Here is a 27,663-nt window from a genome sequence, read left to right as displayed (position 1 = left end):
TGACTGCATGAATAGTGTATAGACAAAATTCATGTCTTAGCGTATCTGATAATTCATATCTTAGCGTATCTGTTACTGTAGACTTTGCTTGACAGCTTTCGTAGATTCCTCCGTAACTTATGGGATTTTAGTATTATATATGCATATGTAAATTATGTATTGCAGGGTACTAATCTACATCCTATAATCTATTTCTTATCAAAAATCCTTCATCTGATCGTACGAGATGAATCCCTCAACCAGTTCGAGTCCCTCAGATTCCGATAGTTATTCCGACAGCTATTCCGACATGGATGTTCAGTTAAGCTCTGGAAGCAGCGTCACCAGAACCAATCAGCCATCCCCAATTCATCTGATGGGTTTGTAGTCTACTTAATCATTGGAGACAAGAAGAAGGCGATCCCTTTCATCCACCATATTGTCCTTTTGGCGAAGAACCTGAAACACTTACCGGCGAACCTGTCCGTAATACCATTTTCAGCCTCATTTCCTGAATATCTCGCCACGATTATATTCTATCTAAAATTCTAAACCTTATTCATCCGCTTGTTCCGACCGACAATCATCCCGGAATAATAGAATAAGTCAACGAACTTCGCGCTCGAGTAATCAATTTGGAATATATGGTGCAAAACGTACCAGCTTCAGCAACATCACCGACACCAACAGTACCACCAACATCAATACCAGTACCACCAACAACCCAAGTTTCAACATCACACGCCTCAACATCTCATTATGTACCTCAATCATAATCATCGTTCTACGAATCGATCTACATCATTTATCTCCGTTCGACATGATGATTATGTAATCTCTAATGTTTTAGAGATTATGTACTCTAGATTTAACCGTAAATCAAATGAGTTTAAACATCCCTCTGTACGTTATTTCTTTTTCTTCTTCCTCTGTATACTCGTGACCCCTAATCGATCCTGTCTGCTACACTCAATTATTCAATTCCCATCATCGATTTCATCTATATATTGCTATTGTTGCTGTTATTGAACATCAAAAACCTAAATATGATAGAATGAGTTCGGCTCCTCCCCTTTACGAACGGTTTCGGTAAATAACCCAAATCCAAATCAATTACCAAAATCTAAAGATTCAAATGTGTTAGGAATCTTATAGCTGAACTATCTACAAATTTTCAATCTAATTCCTTCTGTTGATTACGAATGTTCAAGTCAAAGAACAAAGTTTAAGAAAAGTCAACGTTTTGATTTCGATGGAATCTGTGCGTTTCAATTACAATTGGTGGTTAACGAGTCTTCAATGATGGATTTACAACAACTTTGAGGAAGAAATCAAGTCCTGTATGTGATTAAAACGCAATATCAAATTTTGAATTTGTGTTGTTCATAGCAGGTGATTTTTTTTAAACCGTCGAATATATTTTTTTATTATTTGTTGCAGTTTGATTTAAAAATTCATTCACATATGATGATTTTGCTGTTTCTGTTATTATTGATATTTTTTTGTTTGTAAATCAAAACTGTATTTTTTCTTGTTATGCTTGGACTGCTACTTTGCTGCTTCCCTGATACATTTCGATAGCTTAAATAAAATCCAAACACTTGAATTTTATTTCAGACTTATCCCTGTAACTGCTACTACTGCTGATATGTTGCAACTGTTCTGTTGTTGCTATTATGTTTACGACTAACCACTGAAGCCAACCATCCAGAGAACCATCGAATTGCTACTGGTTGTGATCCGCTAATGCTGTTATTCTGTTCCTGTTTCGATCAAGCCATAAATCAAAACCAGATAACACCTGCCGTTTACATCTGTTTTATATTCAAACCAAAAACCCCACTCCTGCGAATATTCCTATCATATAAAACACAGATTTAAAACTTAAATAAATTAGGTTAGTTAATTGGACTGTTGGGCTTGTCACTTGGGTTTCTTAATCAATTGGACTTTTGATGGACTGAATGTTGGCCACAGCTACCGATCTTGGGCCGGATGCATTTTATAACAGCCCAACAGTGTACGATGGTCCATTTGTTAGCCCAAATCAAAACTTACTCGTGTTGACTGCCGTTGCTCGTCGACCTGCTGCTGATGTCGGGCTTCACTTTCAAACATTACTCGTCTTTCATATTCTATTTAAACCGAAGGTATAAACAAACTTAAACATATAAATTATATATATAAATACGATAGTATGAACTTTAATAAAACGAGAGGTTAAGTGTTATGTAACAAATATGCTACTAAGAAATATGATGTTAAAATCAATGGTATCTAGAGCCAAAGTCTTGTTAATATGCTTCTTGTTTTTGGCTAGAAAACTCATTTGTTTTACAATCTACTAACATGCATGAATGTAGAATGTAAAAATCTTGAGTTTTGGTGGGGTTTATGGTCTTGGCCGAATTATTGGACCCAAAAGTGGGTTTTGGGACTTCAAGTTTGGCCAAGTTTGTTGTTATGTTATTGTTCACAATCAAGCCTAGACCATATGTTTGAATGTTTGGTTGAATTGGTTGTGATATTCATTCATATGATTTGTAATAATTTTGTTATTTTGGTTTGTAATAAGTTGTATGTAATCTTGTAATATTCATGTAATTTGTTCTATTTGGTTTGTAAAATAGAATAGGTTGTTATTTCATTTTCTAGAAAGATTGTATTAGGATATAATTTTGTAAAGAGAAAATGAAGATCATGAAGAAAGTTACAAGATGAAGCATTTGAGGATTACAAGATTAAGTGGGAGATTTTGGTAAAAATCTCTTATTTTGGTTTAACCCCTTAGGTGACATTTGTTTATTGGCTAAACAAATGTCTACCAAAATGGCTCTTGATTGTGAACACTTTGTTATGCATGTTTGTGAATGTTTGTATGTTTGGTTGCTACAAGATCATCACTAGATAACACTTGCATAATACATTATAAAATGGTTATAATAAAACATAACAAAATGACACTAATAATTGGTTATTAGACTTAGATAAAATGGTTTATTTAAAAGCAATGGAATGGTTAAAACTAGTAATTGGTTACTAAAAGGTACATGAAAATGGGTTTTTCATAAACATACTACACACCAAATGCATGTTGGTGTATAGCTCTTTGTTTTCTAAACTAGAATGTAGAAAACCTAAAATCCCTTTAATAAAACAAGGTAAACAAGTTTAACGCCATCCTTTTGTGGAAACACTTAGACATATTAGGAATCTCTTGATGGGATAAAGGTCACCTAACCGTCATGAGTGAACTAATATGAATAAGGTACACTTCACATACATGTGGGATAAAGGTCACCTAACCACTTGTATGTTAAGTCTACATGTCTACACAAGTAGGACAACTTGATTTGGGAATCATGAACTTAGGGTCACCGAAGGATGAGGAACAAATAGGCGTTGATGGGATTAATATGCCATGCAAAAGGATTGCATGATCCCATAAATTAGAAGTTGCAAAAGGATTGCAATTGTCATTATGACTACCTAGCAAAATCAAATAACGGGATAAAGGTCACCTAACCGAAATTTGATTTACCGTTGGATTCTAATATTTAATAAAACAAATTAAAAGGGTATTGTTTATTAAATTTGAAATCAATACTTAAATGAACTTTGTTGAATTTTGTAGATGGCCACTAATAACAACAACAACATGAACAACGCACCACTTAACTTTAACAACCTATCGTTACGGTCTCTCCTCGAGAAAGACAAACTCAACCATACAAATTTTATGGATTGGTTCCGCAATCTTCGGATTGTCCTCAAACAAGAGGATAAAATGTATGTGCTTGAGGACCCCATTCCCGATCAACCGGATGAGAATGATGTGGAGGCAATGGCCGCTTACGATAAGTATTGCCACGACTCCCTTCAAGTCTCATGCTTAATGCTTGGGACTATGATACCCGAACTCCAAAAGGATTTCGAGCATCATAGCGCATACGACATGATAACACAATTGAAGGAGATGTTTCTCCAACAAGCACGTGTTGAGCGTTTCGAAACGGTTCGGGCACTTCATGCTTATCGTATGGACGATACCCAATCGGTTTCATCTTATGTACTTAAGATGAAAAGCCTTATCGATCGTGCTAACCGTCTTAACCTTAACATATCTAATGAGTTAGCCACCGATCTTATCCTTAACTCCCTATCAAAGAGGTTTGATCAATTTGTAATTAATTACAACATGAATGGGATGGATAAGAGTATAGGTGAGCTTCATGGTATGCTTAGGACGGCGGAAACAAGCATGGGTAAAAGGGCTTTACCCGTGTTAGCAATCGATCAAAGTGGGTCTAAAGGTAACACCTCTAAGCCAAAAGTGGCTAAGAGAAAAGGACCCGCCCATCAAGGCAAAGGGAAGGGGAAGATGGTTACCCCAACCATCAACAAGGCTAAGAAGCAAAAGGTAGCCGAGAAGGCAAACCCCAAGGAAGACCCATGTTTCGGTTGCGGTGAGATGGGTCATTGGAAACGAAACTGTCCGGTCTATCTTAAAGAGTTGAAGGACAAGAGGGATGCAGGGCAAACCTCAGGTAATATATATATGGTATATATAGAGCTTAGTATTACTTCTTCTAATACATGGGTATTAGACACGGGATGTGGAACTCATATTTGCAATTCTTTGCAGGGGTTCAAAAGAAGTGATCATAAGGCGGGAACATCAAGTCTCTATATGGGCAATGGTGCAAAAGTGCATGTTAAAGCTCAAGGAGATTTTATTTTGAAGCTTCCAAGCGGATTGGAACTTATTTTAGAAAATGTTTTGTATGCTCCGGATTTGTGTAGAAACATTATTTCTATTTCTCGCTTAAAACAATGTGGTCACGTTGTTAATTTTATTGATGATGATATTCATGTTTCTAAAGATAATGTATTCTATTTCAAGGCTTCGCCTTCAAATGGAATTTATGAATTGGTTCATGATGACACATCATCTAGTAGCTCAATGTACCATACAAGCACCAAGAAACTCAAAAGGGATTTGAGCGATTCCTACTTATGGCATTGTCGCCTTGGTCACATAAACAAGAACCGAATACATACACTTCAAAAGAATGGACTTTTGAAATCAAATGAAATGGATTCGTTTGAAGTATGTGAATCTTGTTTACAAGGCAAGATGACTAAAACACCTTTCAAAGGGACCTATGAAAGGGCTAAAGATTTATTGGGATTAATACATTCGGATGTATGTGGACCCTTTAAACCCATGACTAGGAAAGGTGAAAGATACTTTGTTACTTTCATTGATGACTTTAGTCGTTTCGGATATGTCTACTTACTAAGACACAAGGACGAAACGTTTGAAGCATTCAAAGAATATCAAAACGAAGTACAAAATCAACTCAATAGGACAATCAAGGTACTTCGTACCGATAGAGGAGGTGAATACCTAAGCGATGCCTTCCAAGATCATCTTAGGAGTTGTGGGATCATCTCACAACTTACTCCACCCGGAACACCCCAACTTAATGGAGTTTCCGAAAGGAGGAACCGAACCCTAATGGATATGGTTCGATCTATGATGGCAAGAAGCTCGTTGCCTCTATCATTTTGGGGTTATTGTCTAAGCTCCGCGGCTCGTATTTTAAATATGGCCCCAACCAAGAAGGTGGAACGAACTCCTCATGAGATGTGGTTTGGAAAACCTCCTTCTCTTTCATACTTGAAAGTATGGGGATGTGAAGCTTATCCTAAGCGTTATGTAGCAAATAAGCTACATGCTCGATCCACAAAGTGTATCTTCATAGGATATCCCAAAGATGACATGGGATATTACTTCTATGATCCATCCGAGCAAACCGTATTTGTTGCTCGGAAAGCGGAATTCCTTGAAACCAAGTTCCTTATGGAAGGTGATGGTGAAAGGAAGATAGATCATGTAGAGGTACAAGATCAAGCCGATGATACACAATTGGTTGGCACTAGTACTCAACATGAGGATGTTGAAAATGATCAAGTGGATGATCAAGGTACACAAGACGTTCGAAGATCTAGTAGGATTAGTAATCCTCCCGAGAGATATGGGTTTCTCGTGGAAGGTTGCTATACGGTTGATTTGGATGAACCGACAAACTACAAAGATGCTTTATCAAGAATTGATAAAGATAAATGGCAGGAAGCCATGAACGCCGAGATGCAATCCATGTATGAAAACCAAGTTTGGGAACTTGTTGTGCAACCTCCTAGCTCCAAGCTAGTTGATTGCAAATGGCTTTTCAAAATGAAAACCGACATACATGGAAACTTGGATACATACAAAGCTAGACTTGTAGCAAAAGGTTTCACTCAAACTCAAGGGGTTGATTATGATGAAACTTTCTCGCCAGTGGCAATGCTAAAGTCTATTAGGATATTGTTTGCCATCGCTGCTCATTATGATTACGAAATTTGGCAAATGGATGTCAAAACCGCTTTCCTAAATGGATATCTTGAGGAAGATGTCTATATGGTACAGCCCGAAGGTTTTGTCGATCCGAAAAATCCTAAAAAGGTATGCAAGTTAAAGAAATCAATCTACGGATTGAAGCAAGCATCGAGAATGTGGAATCATCGTTTTAATGAAGAGGCAAAGAAATTTGGCTTCATTAAAAATGGTGATGAAGCTTGTGTATACAAGAAGGCTAGTGGGAGCTCCATGATGTTCCTTGTGCTATATGTGGATGATATATTATTATTTGGGAATGATATAACCACAATGCAAGAGGCCAAAACTTGGTTAAAAGGTTGCTTCTCCATTAAGGATCTTGGAGAAGCACAATACATATTGGGGATTGGAATCTATAGAAATAGATCCAAGAGATTGATAGGTTTAAGTCAAAGTACATACATTGATAAAGTCTTGAAAAGGTTCAAGATGGAAAACTCTAAGAAAGGTTTGGTACCTATTCAAAAGGGAACTGTTCTCAGTTCATCTCAGTGTCCTACCACGAAAGATGAACAAGAGAAAATGAAGAAAGTCCCATACGCATCTGCTATTGGGTCTATCATGTATGCAATGATATGTACTAGACCGGATGTGTCATGCGCTCTTAGCTTGACAAGTAGATACCAGAATAACCCAGGAAATAGTCATTGGACTGCGGTTAAATGTATATTGAAATACCTTAGAAGGACTAAGGATATGTTTCTAATATATGGGTCTGGTGAGGAGGAACTCGCCGTAAAAGGTTACGTGGACGCGAGTTTCCAAACTGATCGAGATGACTCTCGATCACAATCCGGTTATGTCTTCAAGTTAAATGGTGGTGCGGTCTCTTGGAAGAGTGCGAAACAGGAAGTTGTTGCGTTATCCACTACAGAGTCGGAGTACATTGCCGCCTCATTGGCAGCTCAGGAGGCTGCATGGATGAAGAAATTCATCGACGACTTAGGAGTGGTCCCTTCCATTCAGGACCCTCTTGAGATCTTTTGTGACAACGAGGGTGCGATTGCTCAAATCAAGGAACCTCGTGCTCATCAAAAGACTCGTCACATTGAGCGGAGATTCAACTACATTAGGGATGAGGTTGAAAAAGGAAAGATATGTATTCACAAAGTTCACACAGATCAAAATGTTGCGGATCCACTCACGAAGCTCTTACATGGGCCAAAACATGAGGGACATGTTTGTGCATTAGGGCTTCGATATTCTAGTGATTGGAATTGATCTACTTTATGTATTGTAACGGAACGAATTAATTCAAACTCATTAATATAATTATGGTATTAATTCAATTATGAGTCATGTTCCAATTTAGCATATTTTATCCATGAATAAATTATTATTCTAAATTCCGTAGTTGATCACATTTGTGGGAACAAGTGTGAGGTCTAGACTATTATGAACTTGGATTGGTTAACATTCAAATGATGAATGTGGGGCAAGGTTGCAACCAAGGTTCATAGATATTTGTGGGATACAAATATTGGAAGACCCGCTCTCAAGATTACTATATGGAACCTTTGTGGTTGATCACTTGTAATCTTGAGTAAAGGAGAATATCATTATATCCTCTGACCTGAGACACATATTGGGTTCAGATATTCACCGAATATTGTGCCTTGATTCTTTCCTTCGCTATTCTGAAACATGGTAGTACATAAGGGAGGCTTCAGGTATGGTACAAGGTGTAGCATCTAGGACGTATGTAGTTGATGTCAAAGCAGAGGGGTATAAAATACTATTAAATTTTAGCAGGAAATACTATTAAATACGATACAATTTTACACAAGATATTTATTTATTTATAGAATGGATATACTTAAACCTTGCTACAACACTTATAGGCAGTGTACCTAATCGTACAGTAGTGTAGTTTTTAGTAAGTCCGGTTCGTTCCACAGGGAAATCTTTAAACAAAACTCAACGCTATATTAGTTTACTTTTATTAAAAATATAAATATATATATAAGTAATATTATTATTATAAAGAGGGGTTTTTACCGTTTAATGACCGGTTTGTCGATTTTAAAACTTTAGTCGCAGTTAAAACCTAATGTAAAATATAAAATAAATACAAGACTTTAAATTAAAGCGTAAAGTAAATAACGATAATGAAATTGCGAATAATAAAAATGCGATAAAATTAAATTACGATAATTAAAAAGTACGATAATTAAAAGTGCGATAAAATGAAATAACAATAAATAAAATGCGATAATTAGAAGTGCAATTAAATATAAAATAAAGGAAATAAAATATGAAATAAAAGAATTATGCTTATTTAAACTTCCGTAATCATGATGTTTGACGTGTTGGTTTTAGTTTTATGCCCATGGGTTAATTGTCCTTTGTCCTGGATTATTCAATATGTCCGTCTGGTTTTTGTCCATAACAGTCCATCAGTCATAAATATAAATTGCAAGTGTCCTTGTCAAATTATTATTATACCCGAAGATAAATATTCCAACTAATTGGGGATTCGAATTGTAACAAGGTTTTAATACTTTGTTTAATGAATACACCAGGTTATCGACTGCGTGTAAACCAAGGTTTTACTACTTTGTTAACAATTACACCAATTACCCTTGAATGTAATTTCACCCCTGTTTCAATTATTCTAGTGGCTATTAATCCATTCCCGTGTCCGGTTAAATGAACGATTATTCGTACATATAAATACCCCGCCCATCGTGTCCGATCGAGTGTATATGGTAATTTATAGGGACGCCCAATTGTAAATCTTTATATTAACATTAACAAACTTTCATTTAGTTAAACAAATATAAAGCCCATTAATAGCCCATAGTCTAGTTTCCACAAGTGTCGTTCTTTTGTCCAAACCCCAATTATGGTACAAAGCCCAATTACCCAATTTTAGTAATTAGCCCAACATCATGATTACCTCGTTTTAAATAAGCATAATAATAACTTAGCTACGAGACATTAATATAAAAAGGTTGAACATAACTTACAATGATTAAAAATAGCGTAGCGTTACACGGACAGAATTTCGACTTACACCCTTACAACATTCGCTAACATACCCTTATTATTAGAATTATAATTAAAATTAAAATATAAATTATAAATATATATTACTCGTATATATTGAGAGAGAGATGAAAATATTGTATATTTTTGATCAGAATTCGGGTTGATTTTATAGCCAGATTTGATTTTTGGGGCTCCGCGACTCGCGGCAAAAAGCCCTTCAAACTCCGCGAGTCGCGGAGAGGTATTTTCATTTTACTCCCTTGGAGTTTCTGGCTGCCGACAGTTTTAAATATATATATATAATATATATATAATTAATATAATTAATTATATATTATATTATATTTATATATATAGTTAACTTGTAATTTTTAGTCCGTTGCGTCGAGCGTTAAGAGTTGACTCTAGTCCCGGTTCCGGATTTTCGAACGTCCTCGCGTATAATTTAATATCTTGTACTTTGCGTTTTGAATCTTGTACTCTTGTGATTTCGAGACGTTTCTTATCAATAATTGGAACCTTTTTGATTGTCTTTTGTACTTTTGAGCTTTTTGGTCGTTTGCGTCTTCAAATCGTCGAATCTGTCTTTTGTCTTCACCTTTTATTATTTAAACGAATATCACTTGTAAATAGAACAATTGCAACTAAAAGCTTGTCTTTCTTGAGGAATAATGCTATGAAATATATGTTCGTTTTTAGCATTATCAAATATTCCCACACTTGAGCGTTGCTTGTCCTCAAGCAATATTGTCTTGAAATACTAGAATCACTTCTTTATTCTTCACACTTTGTACATCAGTGATTTCTATACGGCGGTATAAACAATGGTAGTAACGATATGGTTTACAGTCCCACATGACTTATAAAAATTTAGATCCATTAAGGAAATTGGATCTTTATGAAAACATTTGATCTTTTGAAAATTAAATCTAGTTTTTACCCTAGATAAGTCTTCCGGAATAACCCTTTACCGGTGTTTGCAAAATATTTTTGTGGGTTTGGTGGGTTTCAGATTTGAAAATTTTAGCTCAAAACTTGCGGTTTTGTGTCACCCACTTGCTAACCTTGTATTTGGAAAGCAACACGTCCAGTTTACTTGTCCCGTATATTACCTTTCGGCAAACTACCGTCCGGTTGTAAAGGAAAGCGTTGAACAAGCAACTGTTAAGGCAATGTCCCGTGACATGCTTTTGATTATGGTCTATAACGTGTCGGACGCAATTACTATCCTTGGTAGGAGCAATAGTAAAAGCTCACCCTTATAATTTGTCGGTCTGGCACAAAGTCCTGTCTTTGACCATGTTATGCAACCACCGTTCTTACGGTTGACACCCGATTTAGTTCAGGTGACCTCATGAATTCCAGGTGAATTCCTAGGATTTTACGTTCAATGGTAATGAACGCATTGAAAATAGGGTTTTCAGAAAACAAATCGGTTTATAATTTTTGATCAAAATATTTTCTCGTTCAAGCTCGAGTTTAGATATCATTGAATTCCATGAGTTTGTAATTCTCAATCTTTAAGGTCAATCTCAAGGATTGAGTAATATCAGGCTTAAAAGCTGATTTTTGATTTTTAAGGAGATTATCCTTTCTGGGGATCTGATTCATTAGTCTTATCCAGCTAATTTGCATGGTGCCCCCCCATTGTACTTGATAAATCCTTCTCATGGTTAGGATAAATCTGACCACTTGGCGACCCTGTTTAATGCTGAGGTCCGTGGATTTCCTGCTGATTTTAGTGATGACTTTTCTAGATTTTTCGTCAACCTACAGCTGGTCTGGACGACAACTTCATGACCTAAATCAAGAAGCGCGTGTCTTTTTCGGAAGACTTTACTTCCTTTTAATGATGGAATTGATTCATCGTGTAGATCCATCTCTTCTTTTCTTTCATTGGGTAAAACAGTTTAGTTTAGTCCAAAGCAAAAGTATTTTCAGTTATTTGTTACAAATATATGTGACATATGTTTAAAATAACTTGGTAAATTTTCCCACGCTTGGCTTTTATTTTCCTTTTTATCGTCCTCTATTCCATTTTAAATGAATTTTAACATTTTAGTTTGTTTCTCAATTTATGTCCTTTCCGAGGTAACAATAATTTCGGTGTTAAAACCTAGTTTTATCGTTCATAAATATGTATAAACATGATTTTGAATTCATTTAATTGAAAATTTTGAAAAATTTTACTAGAATTGGGTAGTCAGTATATAAGACTAGGGCTGTTCTTTTTTATCAGAGAGCACTAGATTCTAATACAACTACTGCTTTACTAGTATTTTTAATGGTAACCAAGTGTTTAATATAAAAATTTTAAAATCCGAAAGAATTTAACCCCTTCCCACACTTAAGATCTTGCAATGCCCTCATTTGCAAGAAATCAGTAAAAAATTAAATTATTGAGGGTGATTTGTGTGAAAATGATTAAATTTTTACCAAAGTTTCCAAATATATTGGCGTTTGTTTGCTGAATGATAAATGGTGCACGTCATTTGTTCATTCCGTCTTGTTGTTATTTCACATGTATTTTGCATCATTGTCGTCAAAATTACTTGCTTTTGCTGAACTTAATGCCAGTCTTTGAAAATGCGTTGTTTTACCCTGTTGTGTACATAAGATAAACTGCAAACATATATACATATTTTTGAAGTTTGGTATATTACCCCACATTCAAAAATTATTAAAATCTAAGAATAAAAGTTAGATAAATATAAAAATGATTACAATATTAACAAAAAATATTAAACATATCAATAATTACAAATTACAAAATAAAAATAAGTAAACTAAGGATGATATTGGTACCAATAGGGGTTCCACGCATAACCATAAGTGCTATAGAATGCTTCGGCAGGGTCATACGTAGGATATGGTGGCTGCATCTCTATCGACCAAGGAGGGAAGACGGGTTTCGGTGTAGGAATATAGTTTCTACCTATATGTTGGCAATGCGCTATGATCTGGTTCTGATGAACTTGCCAATCTTCAAATGCTCTCTGTCTAGCATTTTCGTATTCCTGAGAAGCTATAAACCTATGCATTTCTTGCCCCCCTCCTACATTACCTTGTTCCTGGTTTCTCTCTACCTGTGGATGTCTACCATTGTATCGTACTGCGGCGTTGTTTCGCCGCTTCAACACTTTCGCACCATGGTACACATTTAAACCTATAGTGTCGCGGGGTTCCGGCTCTTCTACTAATAATCCCCCCCGACTTATATCCACACCGAGATATTCACCAATCAAAGTAATAAAAATACCACCTCCTATTATGCTATGTGGACGCATCCCTCGAACCATAGCTGATAAATAATAACCCACACAATATGGTATACTTACAGCGCTGTGTGGGTCTCGAATACACATATGGTAAAACAAATCTTGTTCATTTACCTTTTCTTTGTTTTTACCCCTTTGTGTAATCGAGTTAGCTAAAAACCTATGTATTACTCTTAATTCGGCTCTATCTATATCCAAATAAGAGTAGTTTCCCCCTTTAAAACGGTGGTGGCTTGTCATTTGACTCCACACACCGTGTGTATCAAAATTCTCATCTATTTTCCTACCGTTTAGTATCAATCCTCTACAATCGGCAGACGCTAATTCCTCAGGCGTATATATACGTAAAGCCTGAGCCATGTCTAGTAAAGACATGTGGCGCATCGAACCGCCTAACAAAAATCTAATAAAAGAACGATCGGTTAAACTGGCTACCCGATCATTCAACTCTATACTACATAACAACTCTTCACACCATACTTTATATACAGGTCTGCGTATGGTGAATAAACATATCCAGTCATTGAAAGAAGAATTACCATACCTCTGTACCAGTAATTCCCTAATTGGCCCGGCCAATTCTACAGCTTCCAAGGGTCCCCATTCTATGACCCTTGGTACCTCAACAACCTTAGAGTGAAGAGTATGCAAACCCCGTTGATATTTTGGATAATCTATCCAAAGTCTGTCAAATCGCAGGTTCGGGTGCAACTGTTCCAAGTGCATATCTGAAAAGGTCATGACTGGATGAGGTACATCCTGCTTGTAGTAGTTATCTACCTCCTGTTGTTCCAAGTTCTCAGCAGGAGCATGGCGGGCTTGGGATGAAGATTCACCCCTTTCAGTCTGCAAAACACATCAAACACAAATTTTGTGCATCCAAATATGCATTAGTGTCAGCAAAATCATCAATCAAAATAATTACAATGACATTATCAATTTATATCAAACTTAAGCTTATTTTCACATTTTTATCAATTCTACACTTTTTCAAATAAGCATATACGAAAATTTTCGCCAAGTTCATAAGCATTCAACTCAAATAACATGTCAAAATAATCATTACTAGCAAATAAACAAGTCTCAAATGGCATTATCTTTCAAAAATCAAGTTCATGAATTTTGGACTTGAAAAAGTCCACTTTAATTCTCAAATTCATGTTTAGGCTCAAAGTTTGGATCATTTAACTACCTAGACATGTTACACTACTCAATTTAGCAACAATTCATGACAAAAATCGGCCATAACCTGTTTATATCAAAAAGCCCCAAATTGCTCAAGAACACAAACCCTAGATTCTAAAGATTTTGAAGTTTTTGGCTTCAAATCATGTTAACAAGCATCAATCTAGGTTATACATGCATAATATACTAACAATTTAACACTAATTACACTAAAAATTAACAAAATTCAAATTATGAAAATATGCTCAAGAACACACTAAAATTCGGATTTAAAGGTGATTTGGGGTGTAATTGTACCTGTTTTCTTGAGTAGTTCCTAGATATCATCCTTCTCAACATGATTGTAGTGAAAAATTTGAAGATTAACGGTGAAAAATTGAGTTTTTGGGATGATTTTTGTGGGTTTTTTCGGGTTTTTTCGCAGCTGTTTCGGGTGTTTATGTGTGTGTGTGAGTGATCAGTTCGAGCAGCTAGTTTTATTTTTTTTTCTGTAATTTGGTCCCTCCGCGAGTCGCGGAGGTTTTAACTGAAAACTCCGCGAGTCGCGGAGTTATTTTTTTTTTTTTTTTTTTTTTTTTTTTTTTTTTTTTTTTTTTTTTTTTTTTTTTTTTTTATAATCTTTAACTTATAAAACAATTAAGAAATTAATTTTAAAATTTTGTTTCCCTTGTTATTTAGGACGAGGTCGTTTCGGATTGATGTCCTAGTCCGTCCCTCGACAAAATTTTAAAATTTGTCTTTTTGTAGCGATTGTTTTAAAAGCTAAGATTTTTGGGTTTTTTAATGTTTTTGGCATACTTTAAATCAACAAGATTAAAAATAATGATAATAAAAGTTCTCGTCCCTCCCTCGGGTAAAGCAATTTCGGTTCAAAGACCTAGTCTTCAACTTACGACGAATTTTAAAATCATATTTTTAACTTAATGAGATAAAGTAAATTTTTGTTTTTAAATTCACACAACTTAAATATAAAATTCAAAATTAAAATTAAAAATTCACACCAAACTCAAAATTTAAAATGCATAAAATTAAAAATTAATATTTTAAAAATTAAAAATTCACACCAAACTTAATTTAAAAATTTATAAATTCATACCAAACTTATATTAATTTTTCAAATATTTACAATTTTAAATATATTGTTTTTATAAAGTTTACAATATTAATTTAAGGTTTAAATATTAATTTTAAAAACATAGTAAAAATAAAATTAAAAATCTTTTTGTCTTTTTATCCCACTTTAATCAATCAAATATTATCAAAAATATGCGCCCCTCTTTTCGGTAAAGTAATTTCGGTTCCAAGACCTAATTTAACTCATGACGAATTTTTGAAATATTTTGGGTTGATTGATTAAAGATATTTATACCTTAAGAATAAACGTTAAATTTCGCAGTGATGTAATAAATTTTTGAAGAATATCAATAATTTCGGTCGCCAAACCTAATTTTATTTAATACCAATTTAATACTTTTTAGCGAACAAATTAGCGTTTATTATCAAAAGGTTAAAAATAAAAATAAAAATAAAAACTGTACAGACATACCTGTGAAATAGATTTCTTAGTTATATGATCTATTATATTCATAAGATAGTCGGTTTAATTGGTCTTCCATGGCTGCATAGGCGTAACCTCGAGCATTCATTGTCTTTTCTTCTAAACATATGAACGGTCCGTCTCTGCATAAAGTAACAAATTCGGTATTTGAATAGGTTTGATTATTTGAACATTTACCTCCATGTGACCATTTTCCGCATTTGTGACATTTTTCTAGGTGTCGTGCTCTTCTTTTTGCTGCGGATTTTGATTTTCCTTTACCAAATTGTAACTTATTATCTTCGCATCTGGATCCTTTTCTAACTCCGTCCATTCTTTCTCTGATTACTGATACTAATTCACTCGGTAGTATGTCATTATTACGTTTAGTGATCAAAGCGTGTAGCATTAGACCATGGTTTAGTTCACAGGCAGTCTTCATTTCGTAAAAACCTAAAAAAATAAAAATTCAGAATGGGGGGAGAAGACTAGTTCTTTAGGGTCTGCTAGGGAAAGACCATACGTGTTCCATTTTCGAGAACTACACGAAAACAGACAATCTAACTCTAACAGAAATACATATTATCTTTTAAAGACTTGATTCTCCCCACACTTAGTTAGCTGTGGTGTCGAAATTGTGATTAACTTCGTTGTCGACTTTCATCGGACCATGTATGTAATGTTTAACTCTGTGACCATTAACTTTAAATTCAATCCCATTTGAATTTATTAATTCTATCGTTCCGTATGGGAAAACTCTTTTGACTATAAATGGTCCAGACCATCTTGATTTCAATTTTCCAGGAAATAGCTTGAATCGTGAATTGAAAAGAAGAACTCTGTCTCCTTCTTTAAATTCTTTTGAACTTCTGATTCTTTTATCATGCCATTTCTTCGTTCTTTCTTTATAGATTAACGAATTTTCGTATGCTTCATGTCTTAATTCTTCTAATTCATTTAGTTGACTTAATCGTAGACGTCCGGCTTCATGTAAATCAAGATTACATGTCTTCAAAGCCCAAAATGCTTTGTGTTCAATTTCTACTGGAAGATGACATGCTTTTCCATAAACAAGTCTAAAAGGTGTGGTTCCAATTGGAGTTTTGTAGGCTGTTCTAAAAGCCCAGAGTGCATCCTCCAATTTAATGGACCATTCCTTCGGATTTGATCCTACGGTTTTCTCTAGAATACGTTTTAAAGCTCGGTTTGTATTTTCAACTTGTCCACTTGTTTGTGGATGATATGCGGTGGAGATTTTATGAGTTACTCCATATCTTTTAAGAACTTTCTCAAGTTGATTATTACAGAAATGAGTACCCCGATCACTTATTAAAGCTTTCGGTGTTCCAAACCTTGCAAAAAGACGTTTTAAAAAGTTGACTACAACTCGTGCATCGTTAGTTGGGAGAGCTTGTGCTTCCGCCCATTTAGATACATAATCAATGGCTACGAGTATATATAGATTATTATGAGATTTTGGAAATGGACCCATAAAGTCAATACCCCAAATGTCAAATACTTCACATACTTGTATGACATTTTGTGGCATTTCATCGCGTTGACTTATTCTTCCGGCCCTTTGACATGCATCACAGGATTTGCAAAGAAGGTGTGCGTCTTTGTAAATTGTAGGCCAATAGAATCCAGCTTCATAAACTTTTCTTGCTGTTAGTTGAGGCCCATAATGCCCTCCTGTTGGTCCTGTGTGACAATGGTTTAAAATTTTACTAGCTTCATCTCCAAATACACATCGGCGTATTATTCCATCGGGACAACTTTTAAACAGATGTGGATCTTCCCAGAAATAGTGTTTTATATCACTGAAGAATTTCTTTCGTCTTTGGTACGATAATCCTTTTTCAAGGAATCCACAAACTAAGTAGTTTGCATAGTCTGCAAACCATGGGATTTCTTTATAATCTATCTTCAATAGATATTCATCAGGAAAGTTGTCTTGTATGGCCGATTCATTTAGGACTTCTAATTCGGGATTTTCAAGACGAGAAAGATGATCAGCGGCGAGATTTTCTGCTCCTTTTTTATCTCGGATTTCAATATCAAACTCTTGTAAGAGTAAGATCCAACGGATTAATCTTGGTTTAGCATCTTGTTTTGAAAATAGGTATTTAAGAGCAGAATGGTCGGTATAGACCACCGTTTTTGCTAGAACGAGATATGATCGAAATTTGTCAAAAGCAAAGACAATAGCAAGGAGTTCTTTTTCAGTAGTTGTATAGTTCGTTTGTGCTCCTTGTAATGTCTTACTAGCATAATATATAGGTTGAAATCGTTTTTCAATCCTTTGTCCTAAAACGGCTCCCATTGCAAAATCACTTGCATCGCACATTAGTTCGAATGGTAGATTCCAATTTGGTGTTATCATGATTGGTGCATTAGTGAGTTTTTCTTTAAGAATATTAAAAGATTTGATACATTCATCTGAAAAGATGAATGGCGCATCCTTTTCTAGGAGTTTATTCATAGGAGTGGCAATTTTAGAAAAATCTTTTATGAAACGTCGGTAAAAACCGGCATGCCCTAGAAAACTCCTAACTCCTCTAACATTGGTGGGATGTGGAAGTTTAGCAATTACATCTATTTTAGCTCTATCCACTTCAATTCCTTCTTTTGAAATTTTATGTCCAAGAACGATGCCTTCTTTAACCATAAAATGGCATTTCTCCCAATTAAGTACTAGATTTGATTTTTCGCATTTAATTAGCATTCGTTCCAGATTAACTAGACATGATTTAAATGTATCACCGAAGACTGAAAAGTCATCCATGAATACTTCCATGCATTCTTCTATCATGTCGTGAAAAATCGCCATCATACACCTTTGAAAGGTTGCAGGGGCGTTACAAAGTCCAAATGGCATGCGTTTGTAAGCAAAAGTACCATAAGGGCACGTGAATGTGGTTTTCTCTTGATCTTCGGGTGCTATTGGAATTTGAAAATATCCGGAAAATCCATCAAGAAAACAATAGTAACTATTTCCGGCTAATCTTTCCAACATTTGATCTATGAAAGGTAAGGGAAAGTGATCTTTTCTGGTGGCGTCATTTAATTTTCTATAATCAATACATACACGCCATCCTGTTACAGTCCTAGTAGGAATAAGCTCATTTTTCTCATTTGTGATGACAGTCATGCCACCCTTCTTAGGCACGCATTGAACTGGGCTTACCCATGGACTATCAGAAATTGGATATATCAAACCTGCATCTAGTAGCTTAATAATCTCTTTCTTAACTACATCTTGCATATTAGGATTTAGTCTTCGTTGGCGTTGCACATACGTTTTATGACCTTCTTCCATAAGGATTTTATGTGTGCAATACGAAGGACTTATTCCTTTAATATCATGAATCTTCCATGCAATGGCTGGTTTATGAGCTTTCAACACAGAAATGAGTTGTGATTTCTCATTTTCAGTAAGAGAAGACGATATTATTACAGGTAATTCAGATTCACCATGTAAATAAGCGTATTCCAAATGGTTTGGAAGTGGCTTTAACTCTAATTTTGGAGGTTCTTCTATCGATGATTTATATCGATATCTGTCTTCTTCTTTTAGCATTTGAATTTCTTCTGTTGTTGGTTCATATCCATTAGCTATAAGTGTAGCTAACATTTCAGCTTCATCAATTGGTTCATTTCCTTCTCCTAAAGAACATTCTCCTGTTCCTTGTAATTCTGGAAATTCTTCTAATAATTCTGCATGTGCATCTATAGTTTGAATATAATAACATGTATCATCTGCAGATTGTGGTTGTTGCATGGCTCTATCAACTGAAAAGGTAACACTCTCATCCTCTATACTTAGGGTCAGTTTCTTACCGAACACGTCTATCATTGCTTTAGCCGTGTTTAAGAATGGTCTTCCTAATATGAGAGGAACTTGAGAATCTTCTTCCATGTCCAAAACAACAAAATCTACTGGAAATACTAAATTACCAACTTTAACTAGCATGTTCTCCATTATCCCTCTAGGATATTTTATTGATCTATCGGCTAGTTGTATGCTTATTCTGGTTGGTTTCAATTCTCCAAGGTCTAGTTTAGCGTATAGTGAATACGGCATTAGATTTATACTAGCACCTAAGTCAGCCAATGCTTCTATTGAACTAAGACTTCCCAGAAAACATGGAATTGTGAAACTTCCTGGATCAGATAGTTTTTCTGGTATCTTATTCAACAGCACTGCTGAACAATTAGCATTCATAGTAACAGCCGAGAGTTCTTCCATTTTCTTTCTATTCGTGATTAGATCTTTCAAGAATTTAGCATACCTTGGCATTCCTGAAATCACATCAATGAAAGGAAGGTTTACATTTATCTGTTTAAACATATCCAAGAATTTGGATTGCTCGGCTTCAAGTTTTTCTTTCTTCATTTTACTCGGGTAAGGAAGTGGTGGTTGGTATGGTTTAACATAAGGTTTATCCTTAACTGTGTTATCTTCATTAACCTTTTCAACTACCGGTTCTTTTTCCTTATTTTGATCAGGTTGTGGTTCTTGTGGAGTAGGAATAGTTTCATCAGAAGTTACTGGTATTTCAGGTGGTTTAAGTGTTGTACCACTTCTTGTGGTAATAGCTTTAGCTGTTTCATTCCGGGGGTTAGCATTTGTATCACTTGGTAGACTTCCCGGTTTTCTTTCACCTATTAACCTTGCTAGGTTACTTACTTCTTGTTCCAGATTTTGAATAGAAGCTTGTTGATTTCTAAATGCTTGAGCATTTTGTTCATTGGTTTGTTTTTGAGATGTGAAAAACTGCGTTTGAGTTTCAACTAGCTTCGTCATCATTTCTTCTAAATTTGGCTTTTTATCATCGGTTTGTTGTGGTGGTTTGTTTTGAAAATTCGGTCTTTGCTGATTGTAAGTATTATTGGATACTTGTTGATTGCTAGGACCTTGTTGGTTGTTGTATGGAATATTTCGGTTATAATTCTGGTTTTGATTGTAAATTGGTCTTGGCGGTTGATAATTATTCTGATAATTATTTCCAGGCCTTTGGTTTATGTATGAAATATTCTCTCTTTGTTCCATTGTTAATTCAATACTGAGACAATCTTTTGTCAAATGTGGTCCTCCACACTGCTCACAACTAATTCGTATAGCATGAATATCTTTAGTCATCTTTTCCATTCGTCTCTCGAAAGCATCTATCTTTGCGGAAATGGAATCTAAGTCATGGCTAGAATCGGCTCTAGCTGCTTTAGATGATCTAATGATATCTTTTTCTTGGTGCCACTCATGTGAGTGGGAAGCAGTATTATCAATAATTTTGTACGCATCAGTTTCGGTTTTCTTCATAATCGAACCACCAGCTGCTATATCTATATCTTTTCTTGTAGTGATGTCGCATCCTCGGTAGAATATTTGTACTATTTGACAGGTGTCTAAACCATGTTGCGGACATCCTCTTAATAACTTTCCATATCTTGTCCACGCCTCATATAGAGTTTCATTTGGCTTTTGTGTGAACGTAACAATTTCTGCTTGAAGTCTTACGGCTTTAGATGCAGGAAAGAATTGTTTAAGAAATTTGTCAATTAAAACATCCCATGTATCAATCGCCCCTTCAGGTAACGATTCCAACCAATCTTTGGCTTCTCCCTTTAAAGTCCAGGGAAATAACATGAGATATATCTGTTCATCCTCCACTTCTCGGATTTTAAATAGTGTGCAGATCCTATTAAAGGTACGTAGATGTTCATTTGGATCTTCCTTCGGCGCACCACTAAATTGGCATTGATTAGTCACCATGTGTAGAATTTGTCCTTTGATTTCATAATCTGGCGCATTAATGTCTGGATGAGTAATTGCGTGACCTTGGCCAGTGCGTTTAGCTCTCATTCGGTCTTCCATACTTAAAGGTTCCAGATTCTCCATAATTGAATTTGTTGACTCGGTATCACTAGATGGTTCTGATTTAATAGTTCGTTCCTCAACAATCTCTGTTTGAATGATTGTTGGTTCCGGAGGAAAGTTTAATGGTTCAGGATCTATGAACCGTTCCTGAATATTTTCTGGATTCTCAATTGTGAGGTTTGTTTCAAAAACTGGATTATCGGAAATTTGAACTGAAGTACTTGGTCGACTGGATGATGATTCTAAAGAAAAATCAACGGCGGTTATATTTGTTAAACGATGTCTTGATCGAGTTACAGGTGGTGAACGTACAAAAGGTGGTGAACGTCTTGCTCGGTGCATTCACAGAATATCCTATTAGTTTTTAAAAGGAAAGAAAAATTATAATAAGTTATCCAATCAATAGACTTTTCTGATTTTGCCCACGTTTCGAATAGCCAAAAGATGCAGCAGAGGGGCAGGATTCGTTTGGTCTCAATATAATTGAGGACTGTTTGGCTCCAATAACCCGGTCCACGTACAAATCCAACTATTACTACGAACCAGAAAATTTTGATGTCTATCAATTTAACCACTTAAAATAAATTTTCGTAATTTTAAGAAATTTAGATAAGAAGTAGAAAAAATTCTAAGTCCTAAAACTAGAATAGCGAGAAATAAGAGAGAAAAAGATTGCGCGTCGAAAAATGTCGAAAAAGAAAAAAAATGGTTGAAAAATAAAAGGTGACGGAAAAATAAAAGAAACTTATCAAAACTTAAAAATACTTAACTAATTTAACCTTATTACTACAACTAACTTAAAATTATAATCGCAAATTGAAATTACTAATTGAAATGATAATTGATACATAGTAAAAGGTCTAAAAATATTAAAGCTTACAAGAAAAAACTAAATCCCAAATGGAAATAACTTAAAAAGAAACTAAAACTTAAAAAGGCGTCGCAAAATCATAAAGCACCTAAATCTTAGTCTAAAGAAAAAGCACTTAAGGAATTCTACGGCAAAGCCTAAAAATCTAGGAGTAAAAATAACTATAGCAAAAACTAAGTTTAAAATTAAATATGAGCTAAAAAATACAAATATTACGCTACAACGATTAAAAAGGGACAAAATTATAAAAATATACAAAAAGTTGTAAAAAGTATAATTTTTATAAAAATATTATTTTTATATTATTTATTTAATAAAAACTACTAATTTTACAATTTAATAAAAACTTATTAAACAAAATACATATATAAAGTAAAAAGTAAAAATAAAACTAAAATTAATAATAATAATAATAATAATTAAGTAATTAATAATAATAATAATAAATTAAAACCCGTGATTAGGGTTTTGTCCGTGTGTCAGAAGACCTCCGCGAGTTGCGGTGAATAAAGAGGAAAACCCCGCGAGTCGCGGGGTTCAGGAATTCAGTTGACAGGTTTTGTTTTTTACGCGTTTTCTTTATTTTTTTTTTTTTTTTTTATTTTGTTTTCTGTTTTTAATTTAAATAAACGATTTTTAATAAAATTTATATTTTTATAAATTAAAATAAAGATAAAGAAACTCCTAAAACTTAAATATTTAACAAAATCCTAAAAATACTTGTATTTTTGTTTTTCTTTTTCTATTTTTGAATAATTAAAACGTAATTTTACAAAAATGACTTTTAATAAAAGTAACTAAAATTTTTTTTTTTTTTTTTATTATTATTAGCGTTGCGCTTCCGGCTTTTAAGATGTTTTCCCCGGCAGCGGCGCCAAAAATACTTGATGTCAAAGCAGAGGGGTATAAAATACTATTAAATTTTAGCAGGAAATACTATTAAATACGATACAATTTTACACAAGATATTTATTTATTTATAGAATGGATATACTTAAACCTTGCTACAACACTTATAGGCAGTGTACCTAATCGTACAGTAGTGTAGTTTTTAGTAAGTCCGGTTCGTTCCACAGGGAAATCTTTAAACAAAACTCAACGCTATATTAGTTTACTTTTATTAAAAATATAAATATATATATAAGTAATATTATTATTATAAAGAGGGGTTTTTACCGTTTAATGACCGGTTTGTCGATTTTAAAACTTTAGTCGCAGTTAAAACCTAATGTAAAATATAAAATAAATACAAGACTTTAAATTAAAGCGTAAAGTAAATAACGATAATGAAATTGCGAATAATAAAAATGCGATAAAATTAAATTACGATAATTAAAAAGTACGATAATTAAAAGTGCGATAAAATGAAATAACAATAAATAAAATGCGATAATTAGAAGTGCAATTAAATATAAAATAAAGGAAATAAAATATGAAATAAAAGAATTATGCTTATTTAAACTTCCGTAATCATGATGTTTGACGTGTTGGTTTTAGTTTTATGCCCATGGGTTAATTGTCCTTTGTCCTGGATTATTCAATATGTCCGTCTGGTTTTTGTCCATAACAGTCCATCAGTCATAAATATAAATTGCAAGTGTCCTTGTCAAATTATTATTATACCCGAAGATAAATATTCCAACTAATTGGGGATTCGAATTGTAACAAGGTTTTAATACTTTGTTTAATGAATACACCAGGTTATCGACTGCGTGTAAACCAAGGTTTTACTACTTTGTTAACAATTACACCAATTACCCTTGAATGTAATTTCACCCCTGTTTCAATTATTCTAGTGGCTATTAATCCATTCCCGTGTCCGGTTAAATGAACGATTATTCGTACATATAAATACCCCGCCCATCGTGTCCGATCGAGTGTATATGGTAATTTATAGGGACGCCCAATTGTAAATCTTTATATTAACATTAACAAACTTTCATTTAGTTAAACAAATATAAAGCCCATTAATAGCCCATAGTCTAGTTTCCACAAGTGTCGTTCTTTTGTCCAAACCCCAATTATGGTACAAAGCCCAATTACCCAATTTTAGTAATTAGCCCAACATCATGATTACCTCGTTTTAAATAAGCATAATAATAACTTAGCTACGAGACATTAATATAAAAAGGTTGAACATAACTTACAATGATTAAAAATAGCGTAGCGTTACACGGACAGAATTTCGACTTACACCCTTACAACATTCGCTAACATACCCTTATTATTAGAATTATAATTAAAATTAAAATATAAATTATAAATATATATTACTCGTATATATTGAGAGAGAGATGAAAATATTGTATATTTTTGATCAGAATTCGGGTTGATTTTATAGCCAGATTTGATTTTTGGGGCTCCGCGACTCGCGGCAAAAAGCCCTTCAAACTCCGCGAGTCGCGGAGAGGTATTTTCATTTTACTCCCTTGGAGTTTCTGGCTGCCGACAGTTTTAAATATATATATATAATATATATATAATTAATATAATTAATTATATATTATATTATATTTATATATATAGTTAACTTGTAATTTTTAGTCCGTTGCGTCGAGCGTTAAGAGTTGACTCTAGTCCCGGTTCCGGATTTTCGAACGTCCTCGCGTATAATTTAATATCTTGTACTTTGCGTTTTGAATCTTGTACTCTTGTGATTTCGAGACGTTTCTTATCAATAATTGGAACCTTTTTGATTGTCTTTTGTACTTTTGAGCTTTTTGGTCGTTTGCGTCTTCAAATCGTCGAATCTGTCTTTTGTCTTCACCTTTTATTATTTAAACGAATATCACTTGTAAATAGAACAATTGCAACTAAAAGCTTGTCTTTCTTGAGGAATAATGCTATGAAATATATGTTCGTTTTTAGCATTATCAGTAGTCAAGATGGAATTTGTCCCTCTTATTCGTTGAGAGTCGGATGTCTAAGGCCTGATTAAGTTAAATCTATAAGAGAGTGATCATTCTATGTCTCTTGGATTTAACATGACATCTGAGACAAAAGGATATATTGAAAGATTCACCTAAATCATGTTCGAGATGGGAACTCGAAAGGGATGATGTTATTGAATGGCACAAAGTCATAACATATTAAGGGTGATGGACGGTCGTTAGGTGGTATCCATCACTTGCATTAATTTCTTATGTTTCTCGTGCAAGTGGGAGATTGAAGGTATTTTGTATGCCCGAGAGACATATTAAACTAATGTGGCTAACATGTTATGATCCAAGTCGGGTCATACCCAATAACAAGCTTATCAACACTTTAAGTATTTATCTTGTCGAACTGGTCGTTAAGTAAATACTAGGCACTTAGCTTTAGAAAATTGGTTTTCTAAAATATAATAATAACTTGAGATAAAAATTATTTGGATAATTTATAGATAATGGATTTAATTGTTTAAGTGGTTAAACAATTAATGTGTGTTCTACATTTTATAAAAGGATTATAAAAGTAGATGCTACAACCCCTTTTATACTTGCTTAATATATAGTTGATAGTTTATAATTACTTAAACTATTAAATGGAGTTATATTTTATAAAAGGGACTTATAAAATATAAAAGGCAAGTAAATAACATCATGTACAAGTGTATAAAAGATGTAACAAAAAAAAAAAAAAAAAAAAGGGGGAGGGTAAGGTGGTGGCGGCATTGGGGCTCCCAAGACAAGCCAACCACCTTGCTTAATGCTTTAACTAAAGTATTTTTCCAAGGCATGCAACACATTCTTCCATTTTTTGAATCTAGATCTCACTTTAACTTTCAAACTAGCAAAAACTCTCTTGCACTCTCCTTTTGGCCGAATTTTACAAAGGGAATAAGGGGTTCCTAAATTAGTTTGAAGCTTGCTAAGTGTCTTAAAAATCCTAACCAACTAAGGTGTGTTGATTGCTAAAGCTTGGGGTATTATCTCTTGAGGCTTCATACACTTTGAAGCTCCATTCATTTCATCATCTTCATCCTTGCTTCTACCTCCATTTGGAGAAGGTATAAACTCCTACTAGCTTATACTTACATTTTAGCATATATTTCAAGACTAGATCTTTAATGGATTTCATGCTTTAAAAGGTTAAACTTTACATGCATGAACTTGAAATTGCTTCCGCTTTATATATACATATACACACGAATTTATATGTAACAAAATGGGTTTTGTAAATTTGTTTATGTATTGAAATCCATCAAAAATAAATATTATTTGGATCTTAAAACATAAAGTAATGAACGGGATAATTAAATAGTATATGATTATGGGTATGATTAAGATTATAGTTATGGTATGATGCTCGAATGATAATAATGAAATGCGTACATGAATGATGGAGATAATGATAATGATAATAGTATAAATTCAATTATTATTATTATTGTTTATTATTATTACAAATAAGCACGGGACATTTTCGACTTCACCATACACGATTAGCTCTCCCCCACTTGGGGTTCTTACCCTTACAAATTTCTCATGACAATCAATATTAGCTCTATTATGATCGAGCCAATCCATACCCACTACGACATCAATTTCCACCAAGGTAATAGGAACCAAGTCAATATCAAACTTCTCAGTTCCGAAATCAATAACACAATTTTTATATACCCCTTTAGCCACCGAGAACCTACCATCGGCGATCTCGGCTTGTAAAGGAGAGTCTAGACCACATAAAGGAAAATCTAAAGTAGCCGCATATTTTAAAGAAACATAGGAAATATCGGTACCACTATCAAATAACACCTTTGCGGATTTAGACTTAACCAAGAAAGTACCTGAAACCACATCATTGGAATTCTTAGCATCATCGATAGTTATCAAGAAATTTCGGCCTCTTGCGGGCTTTGTCGCCTTTTTTAACTGCTTGCCATTGTCGTAGCTCTTATCACCCGTCATTAAGTCAGGACACTCGGAATTCCGGTGGCCCTCCTTGTGGCAACTGAAACAAGTGATCTTACTTTTAGAAAACGGGTTTGGGCAATCCCGGGACATGTGACCTCTTTGCCCACAAGTATAGAAATTAGGGACATGACCCCCGGAACCTCCCTTATTCACACTACCCACACTATCGGCCCCGCTCTTAGCCTTCTTACTCGGGGCACTACTTTCCTCGAACTTCCTCTTGCCCGTATTACCATAATTAACTTTCAGATCATCGGGTTCAAAACCTTTCGCCACATCAAACAACTCGGCAAAAGTCTTAACATGACCAAGACTAATCTTTGACCGAAGATCATCATTCAAAGCCTTATGAAAATCCTCCATCAACATTCGGTCGTTCCCAATGTATTCGGGATAAAACCGCACCTTAGCAAGAAACGTAGCCTTAAAAGTGTTTAGGTCGATAGACCCTTAACGCAAGTTTCGAAAATCCTTCCAAATTCAAGTGAGATCTGCTTGAGTGCGATACTCCTTGAAAAATTCGATCTTGAAATCATCCCAAGAAAAATTAACAAAAGGCTCTTCACCCATCACAAGGATCTTATCATCTAACCAAGTCTTTGCC

At 34.4% G+C, this 27,663-nt stretch overlaps 1 protein-coding gene across 1 annotated transcript; it reads right to left on the bottom strand.

Moving 5' to 3' along the window:
* Window positions 1–1,616: 1,616 nt before the first annotated feature.
* LOC139849616 (uncharacterized) lies at window positions 1,617–27,422 on the bottom strand. Its single transcript, XM_071839252.1, has 2 exons — window positions 26,616–27,422; window positions 1,617–1,742 (listed from the first exon to the last, which is right to left on the bottom strand). The coding sequence occupies exons 1-2, from the start codon at window positions 27,420–27,422 to the stop codon at window positions 1,617–1,619; spliced, it is 933 nt and encodes a 310-aa protein (XP_071695353.1).
* Window positions 27,423–27,663: the final 241 nt, after the last annotated feature.

This window comes from Rutidosis leptorrhynchoides, chromosome 5, assembly GCF_046630445.1.
Source record: "Rutidosis leptorrhynchoides isolate AG116_Rl617_1_P2 chromosome 5, CSIRO_AGI_Rlap_v1, whole genome shotgun sequence".
Taxonomy (NCBI): domain Eukaryota; kingdom Viridiplantae; phylum Streptophyta; class Magnoliopsida; order Asterales; family Asteraceae; genus Rutidosis; species Rutidosis leptorrhynchoides.
This window is presented reverse-complemented; position numbering and strand designations above follow the sequence as displayed.

Coding starts and splice junctions, on each gene's coding strand:
- LOC139849616 (XM_071839252.1), bottom strand. CDS start 27,422: ATGGAGGATTTTCATAAGGCTTTGAATGATGATCTTCGGTCAAAGATT. Junction 1,743..26,615: donor GTCATGAGAAATTTGTAAGG/GTAAGAACCCCA, acceptor TGATCGAAACAG/GAACAGAATAACAGCATTAG.